This window comes from Notechis scutatus, chromosome 13, assembly GCF_049901735.1.
Source record: "Notechis scutatus isolate UNSWTSFEM ecotype Mainland chromosome 13, rNotScu1.2, whole genome shotgun sequence".
In the NCBI taxonomy this organism is placed as follows: Eukaryota; Metazoa; Chordata; class Lepidosauria; order Squamata; family Elapidae; genus Notechis; species Notechis scutatus.
In genome coordinates, this window is record NC_142021.1 from 2,756,076 (window position 1) to 2,777,489 (window position 21,414).

General features: G+C 47.8%; 4 protein-coding genes across 11 annotated transcripts in view; all 4 read right to left on the reverse strand.

The window, feature by feature from the left end:
• LOC148129584 (SEC14-like protein 2) overlaps positions 1–21,414 on the reverse strand; it is a 120,653-nt gene that overhangs the window by 11,485 nt on the left and 87,754 nt on the right. The gene's annotated exons all lie outside the window — the stretch shown is intronic.
• LOC113430570 (synergin gamma-like) overlaps positions 1–21,414 on the reverse strand; it is a 26,499-nt gene continuing 5,085 nt past the window's right edge. Inside the window, exons 1-8 of one of the 7 annotated variants that reach the window (XM_087942613.1) lie at positions 7,923–12,131; positions 6,703–6,857; positions 6,462–6,614; positions 5,630–5,693; positions 3,590–3,686; positions 2,723–2,883; positions 1,500–1,604; positions 1–776 (exon numbers count right to left, since the gene is read on the reverse strand). In XM_087942613.1, coding sequence (XP_087798739.1) covers positions 666–776; positions 1,500–1,604; positions 2,723–2,883; positions 3,590–3,686; positions 5,630–5,680 — 525 coding nt within the window. In that variant the 5' untranslated portion in view covers positions 5,681–5,693; positions 6,462–6,614; positions 6,703–6,857; positions 7,923–12,131 and the 3' untranslated portion in view covers positions 1–665. The other 6 variants (XM_087942612.1, XM_087942610.1, XM_087942616.1 and 3 more) reach the window with 6 other exon arrangements.
• Positions 12,383–19,189, reverse strand: SLC35E4 (solute carrier family 35 member E4). 2 transcript variants are annotated; one of them, XM_087942609.1, is made up of 5 exons: positions 18,925–19,189; positions 15,094–15,756; positions 14,916–14,965; positions 14,115–14,882; positions 12,383–12,804 (listed from the first exon to the last, which is right to left on the reverse strand). In XM_087942609.1, exons 4-5 carry the CDS (start codon positions 14,749–14,751, stop codon positions 12,383–12,385), a joined length of 1,059 nt encoding a protein of 352 aa, XP_087798735.1. In that variant the 5' UTR covers positions 14,752–14,882; positions 14,916–14,965; positions 15,094–15,756; positions 18,925–19,189. The 2 variants fall into 2 exon arrangements, with proteins under 2 accessions (XP_087798735.1, XP_026549574.2); XM_026693789.2 differs by lacking the exons at positions 14,916–14,965; positions 15,094–15,756; positions 18,925–19,189 and having other exon boundaries at positions 14,115–14,907.
• Positions 20,236–21,414, reverse strand: part of TCN2 (transcobalamin 2) — a 9,344-nt gene continuing 8,165 nt past the window's right edge. The window contains exon 10 of the mRNA XM_087942617.1: positions 20,236–20,766. Within this exon, the coding sequence (XP_087798743.1) occupies positions 20,705–20,766 (62 nt within the window). The 3' untranslated portion in view covers positions 20,236–20,704. The remainder of the gene's footprint in view (positions 20,767–21,414) is intronic.

Consider the following 21,414-nt stretch of genomic DNA (forward strand, 5'->3'; position numbering starts at 1 on the left):
TAAGGCTTAGAGACAGTTGTAATAAAGGAAATACAGTATCCTTCCCCTGCCACGCCCACCAAGCCACACCCACAGAACCAGTAGTAAAAAAAAATGAATCCCACCACTGGTTTAGTGCCTGATGTGTGGATGCACAGAAAGCAGAGGAGAGGAGAGCAGTGGAAATCTATGGGCCGGTCCTTGGGGTGGAAGAGCCAGGTCTGGAGGTGGCTGATGAGGAAGAGGAGGAACACCCTTATGCAGCGCCTGACTGCAGATGCACAGAAGGCAGAGGAGAGGAGAGCAGTGGACATCTATGGGCCGGTCCTTGGGATGGAAGAGCCAGGTCTGGAGGTGGCTGATGAGGAAGAGGAGGAACACCCTTATGCAGTGCCTGAGTGCAGATGCACAGAAGGCAGAGGAGAGGAGAGCAGTGGACCTCTATGGGCCGGTCCTTGGGATGGAAGAGCCAACGCTGCTAGCAAAGTACCACCCTATCTCTGGGGATAAAAAGCAGGGGGCAGAGACGAATAGGTGTGGCAGACAGGATATTCATCTTCCAGCCGGCCAGACCTGTTCGCCTGCGAGAGAAACGTTTTGCCGAGACTGCTGGCGGTCCTAATAAAGGAATCTTTTGAGTTCACATCAGAGGGTTTGTCGTGTTCGGGGAGCTGGGTCAGAACAGATCAGCTCTCTCTTGGCAGCGTGGAGTCTACACAGTTCAGCCAAAAGTTGGCACAACCGACATGATAAAAGAATCCCTGGTGTAGAACGGGATCCAGACTTCCAGAAGGCACCTGAGAGAGCAAATGGAAACAAAACAAAGCAGATTAGGAGAAGAGCAAAATGTTTGCAGACACCTGTATTAAAAAGAGAACTCCTCCCTCTTTCGGCTCCACACCTGCTTGAGTCCGACTAAGTCAAGCAACAAGGTGCCAGCCTCCGAATCCGAGTTGTCCATTTACATTTGTGCCGTCTCTCCAGAGGTGGCATTCAGCCAGTTCTGACCAGTTCTGGAGAACCGGTAGTGGAAATTTTGAGTAGTTGGGAGAACCGGCCAATCCCGCCTCTGACTGGCCCCGCCAACCCCATCTCTTCTCCGCCTCCCATTGAGTCCCAGCTGATTGGCTGGGTCTCCTTTGGTTGCCCTGCACAGGAGAGCGGAGCTGGAAAGCAGGTTACTGGGGAGGGGTGGGAATGAAGATTTTGCAGTATCCTTCCCCTGCCACACCCACCAAACCACACCCACCAAACCACACACCACGCCCACCAAGCCACATCCACAGCTGGTTGGCTAGGTCTTCTTGGGTTGCCCTGCACAGGAGAATGGAGCTGGAAAGCAGGTTAGTGGGGTGGGGAGGGAATGGGGATTTTGCAGTATCCTTCCCCTGCCACACCCACCAAGCCACGCCCACAGAACCAGTAGTAAACTTTTTTTGAATCCCACCACTGTTCCAACTCCCAGAATTCCCTAGGCAGGAGGTCTCCATTTTAAAAAAAAAACAACCGATAGAAATTACCTCAGGTTCTCGGTTTACCTCTGTGAGGCAAACTCCACAGACATGATTAAGTTCACTTTTTGCAAGTGTCACGCAAGGTTCGCTCACAGGCAGCGGTGGCAGAAGCTGTAAATTCCAGCAGTTGGGATAAAAAGAACAAAATCAAGAGATGGTTCTTGGGAAGAGTTCTCTTTTTAATACAGGTGTCTGCAAACATTTTGCTCTTCTCCTAATCTGCTTTGTTTTGTTTCCATTGATTGACACTCCAGCTCTGTGTGGCTGCAGGAAAGTCCCAGGTTTTTTTTTTTAAGACCAAGGAAAATGCGAGGCTCAAACTTTGGAGAATCTTTTCCCCCCCACAACCTTCTTTAAGACGCGCAGATTTCAGTTCCCAGAATTCCCCTCGTCAGCTGTTTGGGGAACTCTGGGAGTTAATCCACCTGTCCCTGCCTATCAAAACAATAAAATAATGAGCTAGATGCAGCCATCTTTGGAACGGACCTAAAGCTGTTTCTTCCACCTGATTTTTAGTGGCTTGGAAAATTACCAGCTTCCAGTCCCAATATTGTTTTTACAAAGATGCTTCCATGCTTCAACCTAGCCCTGCAGCGAGATGGGCGCCAAACAAATTTAATAAACAAATGTAATAAATAAATTTAATAAATAAATCTATCTTCCAGAAGAAGTCAGTGGGTGGGGGTCCCCGTGGATTTTTAGCAGCCCAGTCTTTCAGTGAGATGGGCAGCTACAGAAATCCAATCAATCAATCAATCAATCAGAGGCTCCTGCTGGATCAATCAGGTGGAGAACAGCGCTGGAGAACCTGCGCTGAACTTTGATTGCAAGCAATTTTAGTTCATATGTCCGTGGGGATGCTGCAATAGTCATAAGTGTGAAACAGGGTCCTAACTCACTTTTTCCAATGCAACTTCAAATAAATTGAGGACTACCCATATGTTAGAGTGGCCAAGGTTGAGAAACACAGCTGTAAATCCCCTGAAGTCTCCAGTAAAATAGAGCGATATATAAATATTCGGATCAATAAATAACTGCAGACATTTTCTTTCCTTAGAATTTCTCAGAATAAGAGAATTGGAAGGGACCTTGGAGGTCTTCTAGTCCAACCCCCTGCTTAGGCAAGAAACCCTACATCCTGGGACCCGTTCTTATCCCCTCTTCCCACATCCCCATTTCCCTCTCTTTTAAGTCCAAAGAGCTTTTGCGCAGAGACTGGAACCCCTTACCAACGTCTGGAACACAGAACGACCAACCACGAGAAAAGACAAGAGGTTATTCCAAGCCAAATCCACTTCGCGCAATGTTTGCAAGAGCAGCTCGCTTGTCAATTTCCGAGCGCTCACGGCGTCTCCCAAGCGCTTGGAGATCTGATAGATCTCGGACAATCCTGCGGACGAGAACAAACATAGAAGGGAATTCTTTAGAAGTCCCTCCAAGGGAGAGGGGCAGTTTGGTGTAAGGGTTAGGGGCGCTAGGCTAGAAACCAGGAAAGAGCGAGTTCTAATCCTGATTAGGCCTATGTTCCTCTTGGCTTCTAGGTGCTCGCTAAGAAAGGATTTTTCGAAATGACCATCAGAGCATTTAGTATTTCCTATATTATTATTATTAACACGCTCCGATGCTAAGGAGTTCTACTCCACCTCCCCACCTGAAAAGAAATCTCTTCCAAATGCAAAACACAAGCAGAGGCGTTTCAGTTTCAGTTTCCCAGCACCAGGCAGCTTTAGTACAGAACAGTTGAGCTAAGCCACGCCCAGGCTCCTTGCTGTCTCCTTCTTGCTCACACAGCAAATGCTGCTTCAGTTTCCAAACAGCCCTCAACTCTCTCATACACTGACCGGATACTAGTCAGATGAATTCCGATGGATACTGCTAGGCAAAGGCAGAATTTCCCCCCCTTATTTTCCTCCCCAAAAACTAAGCCCGACCACATAGTTTCGTAGCAAAACACAGGCATCGAGCTAGTCTCCAATATAGTTAGTATGTTCACATTTGCGGATTATTGGCACATCCTCAAAACTTGGAACGAGCAGGTGAGATCTTCAGGAAATTCAAGAAAAGGAAAGAGAGAGAAAAAGGCACATCTGCTGTACCCCAAATGTAGGCTGTTCCAGGAGTAGAAAGCAACACCTCTCTACAGACAGATGGCTGGCTGATGCCTGCAAGAATTTCATTGGCCTTCCCGATTACCTGTCCAGGGGACACAAGGAGACAGGTGAGCACATTCCAAGAGACAATCGTTTTCACATATTCCGTTGGATTTTTAATCCAGTAGTAACTCAACAACTGCAGGGATGTCACTTATCAGCTGTGGGAAGGAAGGTCATAAAATGGGACTTAACCAATGTCTCACTTAAGAACATCAATTTGGGGGATGAATCGTGGTAGAAAACCGAGGCCGTGAAGGCGATTCATCTCACAGCCGTTCCAAGTCTTTGTTGTTGTTTGAAAAACGAAGGGGATGCATAGCAAATCATTTTAATTTTTCCCCCCCGAAAGTCAGTCGAAAACTGGGCCACGGGTAGTCCTCCTTTAGTAGCCACAATTGGGACCAGCCACTTGGTCATTAAATGAAACCACAGCTCTCCTTATGATCTTATCTCAGCTTGCCTTTTGTTTGACAGACCTGCGAAAGTTGCATATGTGAGGATTGGGTGCACAATTAGGTTGTTATCCCCATCCTAACTGTGAATAGTGGCTCAGTGGGACACCTGCCAAATGAGGACCAACCACATGGCTATTTGATGGCTTGCCACCACATGGCAGGAGTTCTGTTTCAAAATATTTGCAGAGCAGTCTGTTTGTTGTGGTTCGCCGGCAGCCGGTGCAGACGGCAGTGGAATCGGACAGTGGGGAAGAACGGGGACCAGTCCAAGAGTCTGGAGAGGACTCAGACAAGGGTCCCTGTGTCCGATTCAGGGATGGGGCCAGGACCATCTGGGAGTGGGGTGCTGACTCCGGAGCCTCCAGAGTCTGGAGCAGCGAGGCAGAGGAACAAGGGGAGCCTGTTCCCTGTGCGCGTATATGCAGAGCTGCCAGAAGGCAAGAGCAGCTGAGACAAAAGGGGCAACTCAGGAGTAAAGCTTGGAGGTGATTGCCGCTCCCATAAGGGATAAAGGACAGGCAAAGGTAGAGAAACCTTTGCAGGAAGCAAAGTCAGATTAAACTTGAAGCTCTGTGTGGATTTTGTACTTCACTTGGCTTTTTACAGTTCATGTGGCACTTTAGTTGTTGGCAGCCATTCAAAGGAGAGAAAGGTGGGTGCTTATCTCGAGGGACTATTTGGGACTCATTACAGGCTGGGAATGCACATAATTCCCAGCATTGAAATAAAAAGAGAGCTGTTTGGACTAAGCGTGTGCTTAATTATGGTCTCAGGAAGCCTGGGTCAGAACACCGCGGAAATATCTCAGTGAAAACAAGAAGCAACGGGTAGAAACTAACCCAGGAGAGAAGCCACCTAGAACTAAGGAGAAATTTCCCAGCAGAAGAATTCATCAGTGGAACAACTTGCCTCCAGAAATTGTGGACATCACAAAACTGGAAGTTTTAAAGAAGAGATTGGACAACCAATGACATAGGGCTTCCTGCCTGGGTAGAGGGCTGGACTAGAAGATCTCCAAGATCCCTTCCAACTCTGTCATTCTGTTATCTTAACGTTGGCCCAGATTGAAATATCAAGCAGTTGCAATTACTTGGGCAGAACAGCAGAGGGGAGAAGATTCATGAAGATCCAGGTTGGCCGACATAGTTAAATGGAGAAAGAAAGAAAAAAACTGTGATGCAAGCAAACTTTTGAAAGCTTCTTACTCCGGAATTGCCAAGAAATAAACAAAGAATTGCAAGGAAAAGGCTGTTTGCAGAAAGTGCAAGAAGAGAACTTTCTCTTGGACAACGTAATTTCCAACCACCTATTATAAGAAGCGGTAGGAATTTAATTGATGGAAGGGAAAAGGACACAGAATTCCAGAATTCCCAAGTCAGGTGTAGGAAAAAAGGAGAGTGTGGGGCATGGACATTTTGTTAAGAGAAAAATAACCCATAGCCCATCTCGAATGACAGATGGAGGCATAGAAGGGGAAGAAGCACGACAGACAAAAAGTGGCATTTGAAGAGGAGCACAAAACGCCAACCTTGTGTATCTGCTGCAAACATCGAATCACATGTGCGGTTGATGAATTCATCTGGTTGGACGGTCTGGAAAGGAACAATTTCCTCAGTAATCCGATTTCCAGGCTAATGATAATTCACATGTTCTTTCCTTTTCCCTTCTTATGGTTAGATTATCCCAGAAATAAAGCTACTTTTTCATCGCTTTTTTGGGGAGCACGGCAGGAAAATCTTCGTTTGCTCCAATTCCTTTCAAAGTTGCATTCCCAATCTGGAATCTTAGATATGCTCTCAGTCTACATAAACGATCTGGAACATCTCAAATCAAATCATATTAACCTGCAGGGCACTGCCTGTTTAGAAAGGTGCAGCACAGTGTTTCAACACCTTGGCAAGTCCAAGATGGGTGGACTTTAATTCCCAGAATTCCCCAGACTGGCTGTGTTGTCCTGGTTTGCCTAGGATAGGGGTCTTCAAACTTGACAGCTTTTAAGACTTGTGGACTTCAACTCCCAGAATTCCTCCTCCAGTCATGTTAGCTCAGGGATTCTGGGAGTTGAAGTCCACAAGTCTTAAAACATGCCAAGCTGCCATGGCAGGATCTTCAAACTTGGCAAGTTTAAGACTTGTGGACTTCACAAGTTTGGAGACCTCTAGCCTAGGTGAATACACTGGTGTGAAAATTGAACTATTCAGAACAAAAAATGGCTTCCCCACCATCAATTTCCTTACTACATCTACACCTGTATTAACCTGAATTTTATTCAGAGGTAATGCCTAAATATTAATGGAACCTAAGAAACAGAGGAAAACTCACCAAATTCTTGGACTTCCCAAAGGAAGTTACTTACTCACCTACTTGGAATTCTTTGCACTTCCTTTAACAGAAAGGAGATAAATTTAATACCTCTCAGGTTTACCTGTCCTGGAACCTGGCTAGGACTTTAGGTCATGTGACAAAACCAGGATTCTGATCAAGCAGGTTTCCCCACTTGAGGTCAGTTTAATCTGTTCCGGGAAATGGGGAAAAAAAGCTTCAGGAATAAGAGGCGCTCAAAAGGTCAGTATTCAGTTACCGCTTTTCTCTGATATTCACCTGAATCCTCGGCTGGAGAGTTGGTAACAGACACATTTTCCACGCAGGAGGAAGTAGTAGTTTCAGTTTCCGAGGCAGGTGATTTTTTTAAAAAATGGTTCGGTCATGGAAACCAAATAAAATCAGGCTTTGGTTTCACTTTTTAAAAGGAACACCTGCAAAAGGATTTTGCCAGATTGCAAAGAGGGATCTGTTATATTCAGGTTTCTAAATGCCTTAAAAGCAAAGGGTCTTCAAACTTGGCAAGTTTAAGACTTGTGGACTTCAACTCCCAGAATTCCTGAGCTGACATGACTGGAGGAGGAATTCTGGGAGTTGAAGTCCACAAGTCTTAAAGCTGTCAAGTTTGAAGACCCCTGGAATAGATAGAGGTAGAATAGATAGAGAGAAGGAGAGATAGGATAGATAGATAGATAGATAGATAGATAGATAGATAGATAGATAGATAGATAGATAGATAGATAGGATAGATAACAGGTAGAATAGAGAGAAAGAGAGAAAGAAAGAATAGAGAGATAGAATAGACAGATAGAATAGACAGAGAGAAAGAGAGAGATGGAATAGATAGATAGATCAAGGGTCTTCCAACTTGGCAAATTTAAGACTTGTGGACTTCAACTCCCAGAATTCCCCACCCTTGGGCATGGAAAAAAAAAGAAGAAGTCCAGAAGGAGTTAATGTCTTCTGGACTCCTAAGTTCACCCAGCATGTAAACCATAATGTGATTATTGGAGCTTTTAACCCATTGTTGGAACGCAATTTCAGTGGTGTGCAAATCACCATTCCCTAGCTTAGCATGTGTTGCAAATCCATCCAACGTTGGCTTATTCGTAGCTTGACGGAATGTGAAAACTTTGCCTTGGGATCTAAGGTTACCAAGTATGTTTAACCAAATGACTTCTCTTCTTTAGCATCCATACAAAATATAAACTTCAGCTAGCAATATATATATTTTTCCAATCAGAGAGAAGTTGGCTGGTGTTTGCAACTCCAGCGGTTGATTGAAAGCCAGCCAGCTTGTTCTGCCCTGGATGCTAACATTTTTAGCGACAACTGTAGTTGCTCTAATTACACACAAAGACGACAACATTTCCTTTGCGTGCGCCTGGATTCCTCAGCATTGAACTGGCTGCCAAAGGATGCTTTTCCTCTCCGTTTTATTTTATTTTTTGCAACCTTCCTGTTTCCCAAAGGTTTCCCCCCGACCCCACCCTCCATACCCCGGGTCACATGCATATTTCCCAGCTTGCTTGCAAAAGCTTTTCCTTCTGGCTGGTTCCAGGCTGCTTGAAATGCTGGGCAGCTGTTGCTACAGCAACCAAGCTGTTTTGTCTGCACTGTGCCAAAAGAAAAAGCAACCCTAAATAATTATCCTTCCTTCCCCGGAAAAGTAATTTCTTTCCCCAAACAGCTTCTCTTGGCTGTCAAACTGTTCCCCACCTCCAGGATTTTGTTTTGCAGAGGCCGGAGGTGTGTCATACACTCCCAGCCCTCCCTTTCCTCCCGGTTCATTCAAGGACATCAGGACACAAATAAGACAAAAATAGAGTTTTATTTTGAGACAAACACGAGCCGAGATACGGAAACAGGTTGGTGCGTATGGATTCCAAAGAGGCTGGGAAGAGGTTTCATCCTCCGTTGGTTAGCAAAACATTTCAACTCTTGATGTCCAGCCTTACCTGCAACCTCCCACCCACCCACCTACCCACCCAAGATAATAAATAATGGATTTTGGGACCGTCACAAAATGAATCTCTGCCCTTGGCTGTTTCATTGCAAGCCCCGGGTATCAAAGAAGGGGCCAAGAGTCACTAAACAGGAAGATGAGATTCTGAAAAAAAAAAAAATCCCAACGCAGGATGAATGTCTGTGAGCTGGGAGCCATAAATTTAGGGGAGATTTTATTCAGGGGTCTCCCAGTTCCATCAGGAAGTCAGTGGAGTTACCAGCTAATTCAGAAAAGCATGAGGAAGGAACCCACCATACCCACTTTTTTGATATATATTTTTCTCTAAACTAAGAACCTATTTGCAGGGGTCTTCAAACTTGGCAAATTTAAGACTTGGGGACTTCAACTCCCAGGATTCCTCCTCCAGTCATGTCAGCTCAGGAATTCTGGGAGTTGAAGTCCACAAGTCTTAAACTTGCCAAGTTTAAAGAGCCTTGTGATAGATGATAGATACATACATACATAGATAGATGATAGATAGATAGATAGATAGATAGATGGATGGATGGATGGATGGACAGATGTACGGGTAGATAGGTAGATTAGTAGGTAAGTAGGTAGGTAGGTAGGTAGGTACGGAGAGAGAGAGATGATAGATAGGTGATAGGTGATAGATTGGGGTCTTCAAACTTGACAGCTTTAAGACTTATGGCCTTCCAATTCCCAGAATTCCTCCTCCTCCAGTCATGTTAGCTCAGGAATTCTGAGAGTTGAAGTCCACAAGTCTTAAACTTGCCAAGTTTGAAAGACCCTTGATCTGTGCAACCTCAGGAACTTTTCAGATGTGCAGACTTCAATTCCCAGAATTCCCCAGCCAGCCATGTTGGCTGGCTGGGGAATTCTGGGAGTTGAAGTCCACATGCCTTAACATTCTCCAAGGTTGGGAAAAATCTGATTTAAAGCTTCTTCCTCGTTTACGACGAAGACTCGAATCCAACCCAGGTGGACCGAAGCATCTCCCGCCAGCCAAATTCTAGAGCTTAACTAAGGTTACTAAGGAAGCACAGAGTATCCGATTCTCTCCCTCCCCCCCCCCCGTTTTTTTTTGGTTGCAACCGTCTCATGAAGAAAGGCTAGGCAGAAAGAATGTTGAGTTGGGCTGAACCATCAAAGCGTTACTAAAAAGGGGCCATAAAAAGTCAGGCCTGCCTTCTCCTTCCATCCCGTCTCCCAGTTTCAGCGTCTGGATTCTCGCTTCAATTAAAACTCCGATTCTCAATAAGCATCTCAGCCATAGTTTAGTGCCGGTTTCATCTAGAATCTGAAAATGTGGCTTGATGCAGCCAAGATCTTAATTTAGGAATAAAATACGGCATGTGCTTTTTGAACAAGTGGAGACAAGCTTTTGCAGGCCTGCAAGATATTGAATTACCACTAGATGGCAGCAAAGTAGCGGAAGGGTTCTTGTTTTGTATCTCTTTGCTGCCTACCTGTGGTTATTTGCATGTCTTGCAATCCAAGATAAAAAAAATCTTTAAAAGAGTTCAGGGAAGAATAGCTTTATTTGCCTGGTCGTTCCAAGCAATAGTCTAATAACTAATACTCTATAGCACCGAACAATGCAGATTGTAGGATGCTGATAATGCTAAGCCCAGATGTGGTTTATGTGGGCTTGCGATCTATATAAACAGTGCCCTATGGCTTAGCCTATTCTGTGCAAACTCAGCCCAGTGGCTTATTCAGTAGATCACAGTTAAACAAACCAGAGCTTAATGTCTTCTACGTATCCAGTCCGGGTACAGAAAGATACACAGCCACAACATTTCCATGTTTTGTTGTGACGGCCATACAATAACACCCCCTTCCTGTACGATCAACCCGCAGGCAGGAAAAGCAGGTGGCTTGAGATAGTCTTCTGTGGGGTTGCAGAGAAGTAATGTACAGTTACTGATACACCCTGATAAGGACCATAGGGTTGTGGTGCTGATGTGCGTCACAAAATCGTTTGTGCAAAGGTGGCCTTATTTAAGAGTGGCGCAGTGGCCTAAGAGGTGGAGCTCTCGCCTCACAATCAGGAGGCTGTGAGTTCAATCCTAGGTAGAGGCAGATATTTCTCTCTCTGAGCACAATGGGAATTTATCTGCTGAACAAAACTCCACGCTGGTGACAGGAAGGGCATCTGGCCAGTAAAAACTCGGTTCCCTTCAGTTGCCCAAACTCCACCCCGCAAGGGATTACAGGGTCATTAAAAGAAGATGATGATGAAAGATTACCTTATTTAAACTACAGACCTGAATTCCCCCCCCCCCTCAAGAATCTCTTCTTTGCAAGTGGACTACGGGTACTATTAATACCCAGATATAATTTGGACTGGAGGAATTCTGTGCACATGTTCCTTTGCTCTAACAGGCCAGTCCAGGTTTTCCTTACCAAAAGGGGTGGGGCCTCTGACCTTACTTGACTGATTGACACATCAACTCCAAAGCCAAAGTGACCATCCGCTTCAGAATTGCAGCCCGCTCCTCCTGCCTCACTTCTCCAACATAATAGCTTAGAATAGTCCTTGCACCTTCTTCAGATCCCAAGTTGTGTCCTTCTTGATGGGTTGGAATTACAGTTAAATCCCCAGGAATTCCATGGGTAATAGGGCAGCATCAAAATAAATATAATAAACCATAAACAAACCTTGCAAACGATTCGCTAAATCTGTAGGACGTCTTATGAAGCAGTGGTTCTCCATCTTGGCAAACTGAAGATGGGCGGACTTCAACTCCCAGAATTCCTGAACCAGCCAACCAAGCTGGCTGGAGGATCCTGGGAGTTGAAGTCTGCCCACCTTTAAGTTGCTAAGGCTGAGAAACACTGCTTCATGTTAATGAAAAATAACTTACTCTTTTTTCCAAAGACCAGATTTTTAGAAGCCAAACCTGGAAATTAAACAAAACATAAAGCAAAAAACTTTCTGGCACCTTGTCTTTTTGTGAAAAAAATCAGGATTTGTCTCACACTCACCTGCACCGGGCAGGCAAAAGTATTCCTAAAAACCATTTACTGAAATGGTTGCCCAGAGTTACAAAATGATTCAAACAACAGGGATCTGTTGGGAGAGTGATAAAAGCTTCCTTCTTAAAGCTTTTTGGCCGGACTTATCCAAACTTAGGTGGCTTAAGCTAAGCCATCTGTTGTTTGGGACTCAAAAGAGGAGATGCAACCCGCTTTTGAGGTTCCCAAGCCATAATCTATGGCTCTCCTTGTTGTGCTTATTCATCCTGCAGTGGTTTACTCCACCCGCAATAGGGTTTCCCATATGCAGGCTGTTGTTTGCCGATCCTGACCGCCAATAGGATTTATGGGAGATTCCCAAGGAGCCCAGCAGAAGGAGAGGATAGCAATAGTACTTAAGACTTATATATCACTTTATAGTGTTTTACAGCCCTCTCTAAGCAGTTTACAGAGTCAGAATATTGCCCCCAACAATCTGGGTCCTCGTTTTACCGACCTCAGAAAGAAGGATAGAAGGCTGAGATGACCTTCAGCTGGTCAGGATCGAACTGTCGACAGTGAGCAATGAGTTAGCCTGCAATTCTGCATTCTAATCACTGTGCCACCACGACCTTTCCTTCCTTCCTTCCTTCCTTCCTTCCTTCCTTCCTTCCTTCCTTCCTTCCTTCCTTCCTTCCTTCCTTCCTTCCTTCCCATTTAGCTCTTAGACTTATATACTGCTTCACAGTGCTTTCCAGCCCTCTCTAAGCGGTTTACAGAGCCAGCCAGCCTCTTGCTCCCAACAATCTGGGTCCTCATTTTACCCACCTTGGTAAGATGGAAGGCTGAGTCAACCTTGAGCCTGGCGAGATTCAAACTGCCAAATTGCTAGGCCGCCGGCAGTCAGCAGAAGCAGCCCGCAGTACCGCATTCTCACCACTGCGCCACCGAGGCCCTGACAGTCAGGATGAGCTCGCAGGCGGAAAGGTAGCTCTTCCAGCCCATTCTGACCACCGCCACCGCCAACCCCTATTCTTTTTTGGCCGGGCCCGCCCGCGAGCGCCAGCAAGCAGCAATACGCTCCGAGTGATGGTACATGAGGACGCCCAGCAGCGTGAGAGCGATGCCCAGGTAGCTCAGCAAAGTCAGGTGGCTTCCGAAAAGCCAGTGGGAGAGAAGCAGGTTGCCCACCACGTTAAAGTTCCCCAGGACGTGGATGGTGAGGGCGGAGGTCAGCGAGAGGATGCAGAAGCTGGCCAGGTTGTACAGGACCGAGCCCAGGCAGCTGAGCAGCACGCAGGTCCAGAGGCTGGCCTCGTAGTCCAGCAGGCCCTCCCAGGCTGAGCCCACCTCCATGCCCAGTGCGGCCACAAAGAGGAGGCAGAAGCTGGGCAGCGAAGTCAGGCACAGGAGCCTCAAGGAGTCCAGGTGGTCTTCCTGCAAGAGGGTACCTGTGGGGCAGACAAGGGGGTGGGGAGGGGGGTCAGCAAAGCTTCAGGAGCTGAGCCCCCAGAAAGCTAGCTGTCAACTCATACAATATTTCTCTGGTCTTTTACAGTTGCCAACAGAAAGGGAGGAAGGGGGAGCAGTGCAGCAGCTTGCAAACCGAAAGTGCATTCCATAAATGTTTTTAAAGATAGTAACTAGGTGACTGAAGTTTCTGCCGGGCAAAATTCTAACTGGAGAGCATGACTGATGACTCCTGGCTATGAAGATGTCCCATTGGAGAATATGAATTACGATACACCCAGGGGGTGGGGAAAAACTAGGGTCAAGGGTGACAATGAATGATGTGCCTCAGAGTCGGCTACACCCAGGCAGTGCCGGCATGTTTACTCCTAATAAATCCTTTGGAAGTTTGGCTTGAGACTCGTGATTTAATTGGGGGTAACTGTCGGAATCCTGACAGCAACCAAGGGCGACCGTCCCGTTGGCCAAGGCAGCAAAAAGAAACTCCTGAGTCATACTCCTCAACTTATGACTGCAATGCACGTAGTCCTCGACTTACGACCACAATAGAGCCAAACATTTATGTTGCTAAGCGAGACATTTGTTACGGGAGTTCTGATCCGTTTTACAACCTTTCTTGCCATCGTTTGTTTTTTTTAAACAATTTTATTTGGGTTTTCACAAAACACACACACATACACACACACACACACATATATATATATAACATCTTTTTTAGTGAACAGCATGGTTCCAGGTTTTCATGTTTCCATACAAATATAATTTCAGTTACAGATAGATAGATAGATAAATAGATAGATAGATAGATAGATAGATAGATAGATAGATATTGCATTCCATAGATAGATAGATAGATGATGGATGATGGACAGATGGATGATGGATGGATGGTAGGTAAATAGATAGATAGAGATAGATAGATAGAGAGATAGAGATAGATAGATAGATAGATAGATAGATAGATAGATAGATAGATAGATAGATAGATAAGTAGATAGATAGGTAGGTAGGTAGATAGGTAGGTAGATAGGTAGATAGATGGATGGATAATGGACGGATGGACAAATGGATGGATGATAGACAGACAGACAGATTAGACACACACACACACAGGCTCAGCAAATTGACATTAGAACAATGTTTCTCACCCTTGACCCCTTGAAGGTGGGCAGACTTTAACTCCCAGAATTCCCCAGCTGGGGAATTCTGGGAGTTAAAGTCGCCCCCTACTTCCAGCGGCCCCCGTTTGAGGACCCCTGCCTTCGCCACCCCCACCCCCTGGGTCACTTACTTTGCTGAATGGACTTCAGGCCTCGCAGGAAAGTGGCGGCGAAGAGGAAGCAGCAGCCGGCCCGGTCGAAGTGCACCTCCGCCACGAAGCTGAGGGAGGCCCCCAGGCAAATGGGGCCCATGGCGGCGTACTGCAGGGGGTGGTGGCGCTTCCGCAGCAGCAGCTCTGAGAGGGCCAGGGTGAAGAGCGGCGTGGTGGTATAGACCATCTGGGCAAAGTCCAGCTGGACGTGGTTGAGGCCCAGGTTGCCGAACGCCACGCTGGCGCAGAAGGTCAGGCTGAGCAGGAACACCCGGAGCTGGGCTTTGGGGTGGAGGGACGAGGGGACGGAGCCTCCTGGGCGGAGCCAGGCGAGGGGCCTGCCCACCACCACGGCCGTCAGCATGTGGAAGGAAGAGAGCAACACCGGGTAGCGGAAATTGTGGACGGCAAAGATCCACTTGTTCAGGCCGGACATGGTGGAGCCCGTGGCTAGCCACGTCAGGACGGTGGCCACCAGGGGCAGGGCGTGGCGCCACCGGGAAAGCAACCTCAGCCCCCAGCGCTGCCCGGCATCCTGCTTCCAGGGTGGGGCTGGCCAGGCTTCGGCGGTCGAGCTCATCACGGCATCGTGTTGCTTCCCCGCCGGCAGGCACATTGGGGACGGTGAGCTGGCACGGGCGGAACGGAGTTCAATTGCCACCCGGGACGGAGTCCGGAGAGCCCAGCGAGGATCTCCGCTGGTCTGGAGCGCCCTTGCCTAGTCAAGGAGGCTTCTTCTAGCAATCCCTCCTTTACCTCCTCCTTCTTCTCTCCTTTCACCTCCTTCTTATCTCCTTTCGCCTCCTTCTCTCCTTTTGTCTTCTTCTCCTCTTTAACTTCTTCTTCTCCTCTCCTTTCACCTCCTTCTTCTCTCCTTTCACCGTCTTCTCTCCTTTTGTCTTCTTTTCCTCTTTCACTTCTTCTTCTCTCCTTTTGCCTCCTCCTTCTCTCCTTTCACCTTCTTCTTCTATCCTTTCGCCTCCTTCTTCTCTTCTTTCACCTTCTGCTCTCCTTTTGTCTTCTTCTCCTCTTTTACTTCTTCTCCCCTCCTTTCACCTCCTCCTTCTCTCCTTTTACATTCTTCTCCTCCCCTTTCGCCTTCTTTCCTTTTGCTGCCTCCTCCTCCTTCTTCTCTCCGTCCCTCCCTGTGAGTCACCGGGATCGGATTTCCTCTCCTTGTGTTTGCGGTCTTCTCCCGCGGCCCCGTCTAGAAAACGGGCTGGCAACTCCCAGGATATTTGGAAACTTGGAAACAAAACGGCCTCCTTCTTCTCACAGGGCCAGCCTAGCTGGAGACGTCCTCATTCAGCTCGGGCAAGGAGACCCTTTGGAATAAGGGCACGAAAGAAGCCTCCACCCCAGGGTTCCAGCCTCCTTGGCACGCCCAGGGCCCACTGCTCCCTCCTGCAGCCGGCCGGCTTGGGCTCACCCACGTGCTTGGGATCCTAGCAGAGAGGAAGCGACGTCGCCAAGTTGAGGCCGGCAGAAAGCTCCACCTTCGGGTAACCGGGGAGTGGACGGGAGAGAGGACGGCACCATCTACTCCCTGAGGCCAATCCTGTGCCAATGCCAGATGGATGGAAGTTGGGTCTGGCCAGGCCAGCTCATCGAAGACTTGTGGCTGCGGAAATAAGTCAATAAAATAAAATAAATGCGGATGGGAAGGGCAAGGAAAATCTGAGTTAAGATGTTCCTAAACTCCCAGTCGTCCTAGAAACCCAGCAAATACCATGTCACCATCCATGCTTAGCTTGTTGCAAGGAGAAGCCGCACAACAGGATCTCCCTGCACTCCTGCTTGGGCGGAGGGTTGGACTAGATGACCTACAAGGTCCCTCCCAACTCTGTTAATCTGTAATCAAAGCATCCTCGGAGATGCTCAATGCTTGGGTGGGGGGTTGGACTAGATGACCTACAAGATCCCTTCTACCTCTGTTAATCTGTAATCAAAGCATCCTCACAGATGCTCAATGCTTGGGTGGAGGGTTGGACTAGATGACCTACAACGTCCCTCCCAACTCTGTTAATCTGTAATCAAAGCATCCTCGGAGATGCTCATTGCTTGGGTGGGGGTTGGACTAGATGATCTACAAGGCCCCTTCTACCTCTGTTAATCTGTAATCAAAGCGTCCTCGCAGATGCTCAATGCTTGGGTGGGGGGTTGGACTAGATGACCTACAAGGCCCCTTCCACCTCTGTTAATCTGTAATCAAACTTTTAATGTCCAACTGAAGAAGCCTTGCCTTTGAGCCAAGACTCAGCTGCGTCTCTTTCATCATCGATGTTATTGACAAGGTGTTCATTTAACCTATTTCCAGGTTCGGGAAGCCACGGAATGAAACTGTAAGAGATAAACCCGATTCGATCGAATCCATTCATTCTGAAGGCCTGACTGGCTCTATTCCGATCTTCAGGGGAATTGGATTTTATGGCTGACCTGGAACCCGTTAGATTGTCAATGAAATGTCTTGTTTTGTTTTGGGATCCACTGGGAAGCCACCCGGCCTTTCCAGGCGGCGAGAGACCGAATTTTCCCCGGAGCGCTTCAGGAGCCCAGGACGGCCCCCTTTGCTTGCAGAGGCTGCCTGGAATGCCCAACCTCCCCATGGGCTCTGCCTCCTGCTTGAGGGTCCTCCTGCCCCGGGTGCAAGAGAGGGGCAGCTCAGGCCCTCCCCTCCAAAGGACCTCAGCTCTCCGTGGAGATGGACCAGCGAGGAGGGGTGGGAATGACACGTCCGAACCCAGCCAGAAAACCCCAACTCTAGAGAAGCACGTGGCTCTTTCCCTTCCCTCGGCAGGAGAGATTTCGGCTTGCAAAGTGTGACTAAGGCGAGCTCATCCCGTTTTGAGAAGCGGGGTGGGGGAGGGGAATGAAACAATCAGGCAAATGAAGAGATGGAGCTGATTTCGTTTCCATCAACACAACAGCCTGCCAGAAAGGGCTGAGTGACTCACTGACAAGCTTAGGCCCATAAGTCAGCTTCGCAAAGGGCACGACCCAGGAGGAAACCACCACTAAGGGGCGTGCATAAGCGCACCAATGTGCCTACCGTCCCTGTCCTAACTGGATGGGAAACAACTGGAGAGAAAACTGCTGCTGACCTCCTACCGCTGCACCATAGAGAGCATCTTAACTTACTGCACCTCTGTATGGTTTGCCAAATTGCACAGGGGCATATAGGATGATGCTCCAGAGGGTGAACGTCATTGCCCAGAGGATCATTGGTTGCCTTCTCCCCTCTTTGGAAGAGCTTTAGAGCTCCCGCTGCCTTAAGAAAGTTCAAAACATCCTCAAAGATCCATCTCATCCTGGGCACCCCCCCTTTTTTTTTGAACTATTACCACCTGGCAGCCGGTATAGGATAATAATAAAAACAAGGACAAATAGGCTGAAAAACAGCTTCTATCCCAGGTCAGGAGCTCTATTGCATTCTACTGTATAGTGCAATATGAATACAACATTTGGGGTTTTCAATTCAATTGTATAGATAGAATGTGAAGGATGTTTATTTTCATAGTCATAATGTACACTGAAGATGATGCTTAATTTCGTTGCACGAGGTGCAATGACACTAAACTAATGTCTCCCTTTTATTCGTATGCATTTCATGTCATCATAATCCTGTTCTAATTATATTTGTGATCTAATACATGCTTGACAAATAAATATAAATACATAAAAATAAGTAAATAAAACTTTGGCAACAGTTATCTTTGGTAAACACCTCCCTGGCCCTTCTGGCATTGTCTCGTTGGGGGAGCCAGAAATCAGCGGTGCAAAATTGCTGAAGGGGGAGGTTTTTTCCCCCCTGCAGCCTCCCGATTTGTTCCTGGTCCAAAAATGGATCCCAGGAGATTGAGCCCAAGAAAGGCAGCTTTAGCTTGAATAATGTTGCATAAAGGCGAGAAGCCGGCAATCTTTCTCTCCAAACCACACAGGCTGAATCATGGCATCCTTTAATACTTAAATTACTGTGTTTCTTAGCCGGGGGAGCTCCCTTCCCCAGAAAGCTAGATGGGTGCCATTTTCTTCAGTAAAAAGCTTGAGATTTTTAATATATATAGGATTTTTATATACATAGGATGAGAACTGTGGTGTCTTTGATGCTCTCTAAGCTTGTTAGTTTTCTTGCAGGCGTTTCATCACCCAACTAGGTAATGTCATCAGTGCTACTAGAAGGGAGTGGGGTGTGTGGAGGAGGTGAAGGAAGGAGGTGAAGGGGGAGGAGGAGGAGGAGGAGAACTGGTCTTTGATACTTTCTAAGCTTGTCAGTTTTCTTGCAGGCGTTTCATCACCCAACTAGGTAACGTCATCATCATAAAGGAGGAGCAGGAGGAGGAGGGTCCTTGGTTCTCTCTGAACTTGCAGACATTTCATCACCCAACTAAGTAACCTCATCAGGAGGAGGAGGAGGAGGAGGAGAAAAAGGGCTTTTCCCTTTACACCTGAGCTTTCTCCGTGCTCGCTCATAGAATCACTTGGAGGTCATCTAGTCCAACCCCTGCTCGAGCAGGAGACCTGCCTAGGATCGAACTCACACAGCCTCCCGATGGTGAGGGAAGAGCTCCAGCCTCTAGGCCAGCGGAGCTGCTCCTCTCTCACCTGCCCAGCGCAGTCCCATCCAGGCCCTCCCGCGCATCCCTGCAGGAATCCCGGAGCGCTCCTGCCCCGTTCCGGCTGCCCTCAGAGGCTCCGCGCGTCGGGACGGCTGCCGGGCTGCTCAGCGCGGGCCTCTCCCGGCCAAATCTCCTCCCGCCTCCCCGTCAGGGCGCCTCAAGGTGACCCTTACCTGCGCGAAGCTCCGGCGTCGCTAGGCTCCGGGCCGGGTTGGGCTGGGCAGCCGCGGCCCCGGCGCGCCTGGACTGGAGCGGCTCCTGCCGCCCGGAACGCGCCTTGGCCCGCCGTGGCCACCCGGCCGCCCCCGCGCTCGGCTCGCCATGCGCCCCAGCCCGGCCTTGCCCGACCGGGAAGCGGTTCCGACTCCCGAAGGCGCATCGGCCGCGGATGCTGCGAGACCTGGACCAGGCAGCCGCCTCGCCTGCGCCCCCTGCTGGCTGCCGAGCGCCGCCCCCCCCCGCCCCGTGGCCTTGCGCAAGTTGCGCGCGGGAGGAATCCAGGTCTGGCTCCTTTTTCTCCCTCTTTTTTTTCTTCCTTTTCCTTCCTTCCCTCCCTCCATCCTTTCCTTTCTTTCATCCCTCCCTCCATCTATCCACCCTTTCCTTCCTTTCCCTCCCTCCATCCTTTCCTTCCTTTCATCCCTCCCTCCATCTATCCACCCTTTCCTTCCTTCCCTCCCTCCCTCCATCCCTTCTTCCTTCCTCCCTCCTCCATCCATCCATCCATCCATCCATCCATCCACCCTTCCTTCCTTCCATCCTTCCATCCTTTCCTTTCTTTCATCCCTCCTCCATCTATCCACCCTTCCTTCCTTCCCTCCCTCCATCCTTTCTTTCCCTCCCTCCACCCTTTCCTTCCTTCCCTATCCATCCTTTCCTTTCTTTCATCCCTCCCTCCATCTATCCTTTCCTTCCTTCCCTCCCTCCTCCCTCCCTCCCTCCCTATCCTTTCCTTCCTTCCATCCTTTCATCCCTCCCTCCATCTATCCACCCTTCCTTCCTCCCTATCCTTTCCTTTCCACTCCATCTATCCACCCTTCCTTCCCTCCCTCCCTCCATCCTTTCCTTTCTTTCATCCCTCCCTCCATCTATCCACCCTTCTTCCTTCCCTCCTCCATCCTTTCCTTTCCATCCCTCCCTCCATCTATCCACCCTTTCCTTCCTTTCATCCCTCCCTCCATCTATCCACCCTTTCCTTCCTTCCCTCCCTCCCTCCATCCTTTCCTTTCTTCCATCCCTCCCTCCCTCCCTCCCTCCCTCCCTCCATCCATCCATCCACCCTTTCCTTCCTCCCTTCCCTCCCTCCATCCTTTCCTTTCCTCCCTCCCTCCCTCCCTCCATCCATCCACGCTTTTCTTCCTTCCCTCCCTCCTTCTTTTCCTTCCTTTCTTCCATCCCTCCCTCCTTAAGGGGACAGCTCTCATTCCCAAACTAACTATATACTGTTTAAACAGCACAAGAAACTACCAGGATAAACCAAACACGTTTTCTGTCATTTTCCTGTTGTTCAAATCCACACATTACTTTTTGGGCATTAAATTGGTTTCTGAGATCACATTTAACCTAAGAAACAGTTTGCAGCCTCGTGCTCTAACCACTGCACCAAATTATCTCTGGAGTGATGTAAAATAGGGGATTCGCAGGTTTTAGGCCAAAATCCTTCTCTGTAATTTCAATTTTAACAAAATTTTACTTTTTTGTAGGCCGTGCTTACGTTTTGTAGGTTGTTGGGTTCGTGCTTTCTTTCTTTTTTTTTTTTAAACATCGCTGGACTTTGGACTGAAATAAAAAGAGGCCTTTTAAAAAAAAAAAAAAAAAAAACCAAGATCCTAGTCCTCAAGGTTAAAGAGGCCGAGGAAAAGAACGTGCTGCCAATCTCCGAGGACAGGTCCGCAGATATGCCCGTTGTTCGTGAAGAGACAGCCGGGCCTGCCGAGGGGTAGGAATCCGCCTCTACCAAGAGGTCATCTTCAAAATAATGTGGTCTCCATCTTGTGGGGTGTATTCGGCAATACCTGAGAAGCAGAAAGGCAAACACCTCGTTGCTGTGATGAGGAGGAAGGAATCAGGGAAATCTCCAGGGTTGCCCCAAGGAATATTCCGGCTATCAGGGGATGAAGAGAATCTTTGTAGCTCGGGGTTGAAATGAGAAGTCCTGGGTGCTCTCTGAGCTCCGTTGTTTTCCTGCAGACGCCTCATGATTCTCGACTCTTAATGAATGTCTCTTTTCTTTTATGTACACTGAGAGCATTTGCACCGAAGACAAATTCCCTGTGTGTCCAATCACACTTGGCCAAGAAAGAATTCTATTCTATTCTATTCTATTCTATTCTATTCTGTTTCATTCTTATTCTATTCTATTCCTTATTCTATTCTACATTCTATTCTACTCTACTCTACTCTATTTCCCTTCCATATATTCTATTCTATTTTGTTCTACTCTACTCTACTCTACTCTACTCTACTCTACTCTACTCTACTCTACTCTACTCTATTCTATTCTATTCTATTCTAATGATTTATATTGACTGTTTCCTAGTATGATTTGATTGCTTATTATACCCTATGACTATTATTAAGTGTTGTACCTGATGATTCTTGACTCTTGAGGAATGTTTCTTTTCTTTTATGTACACTGAGAGCATTTGCACCAAGACAAATTC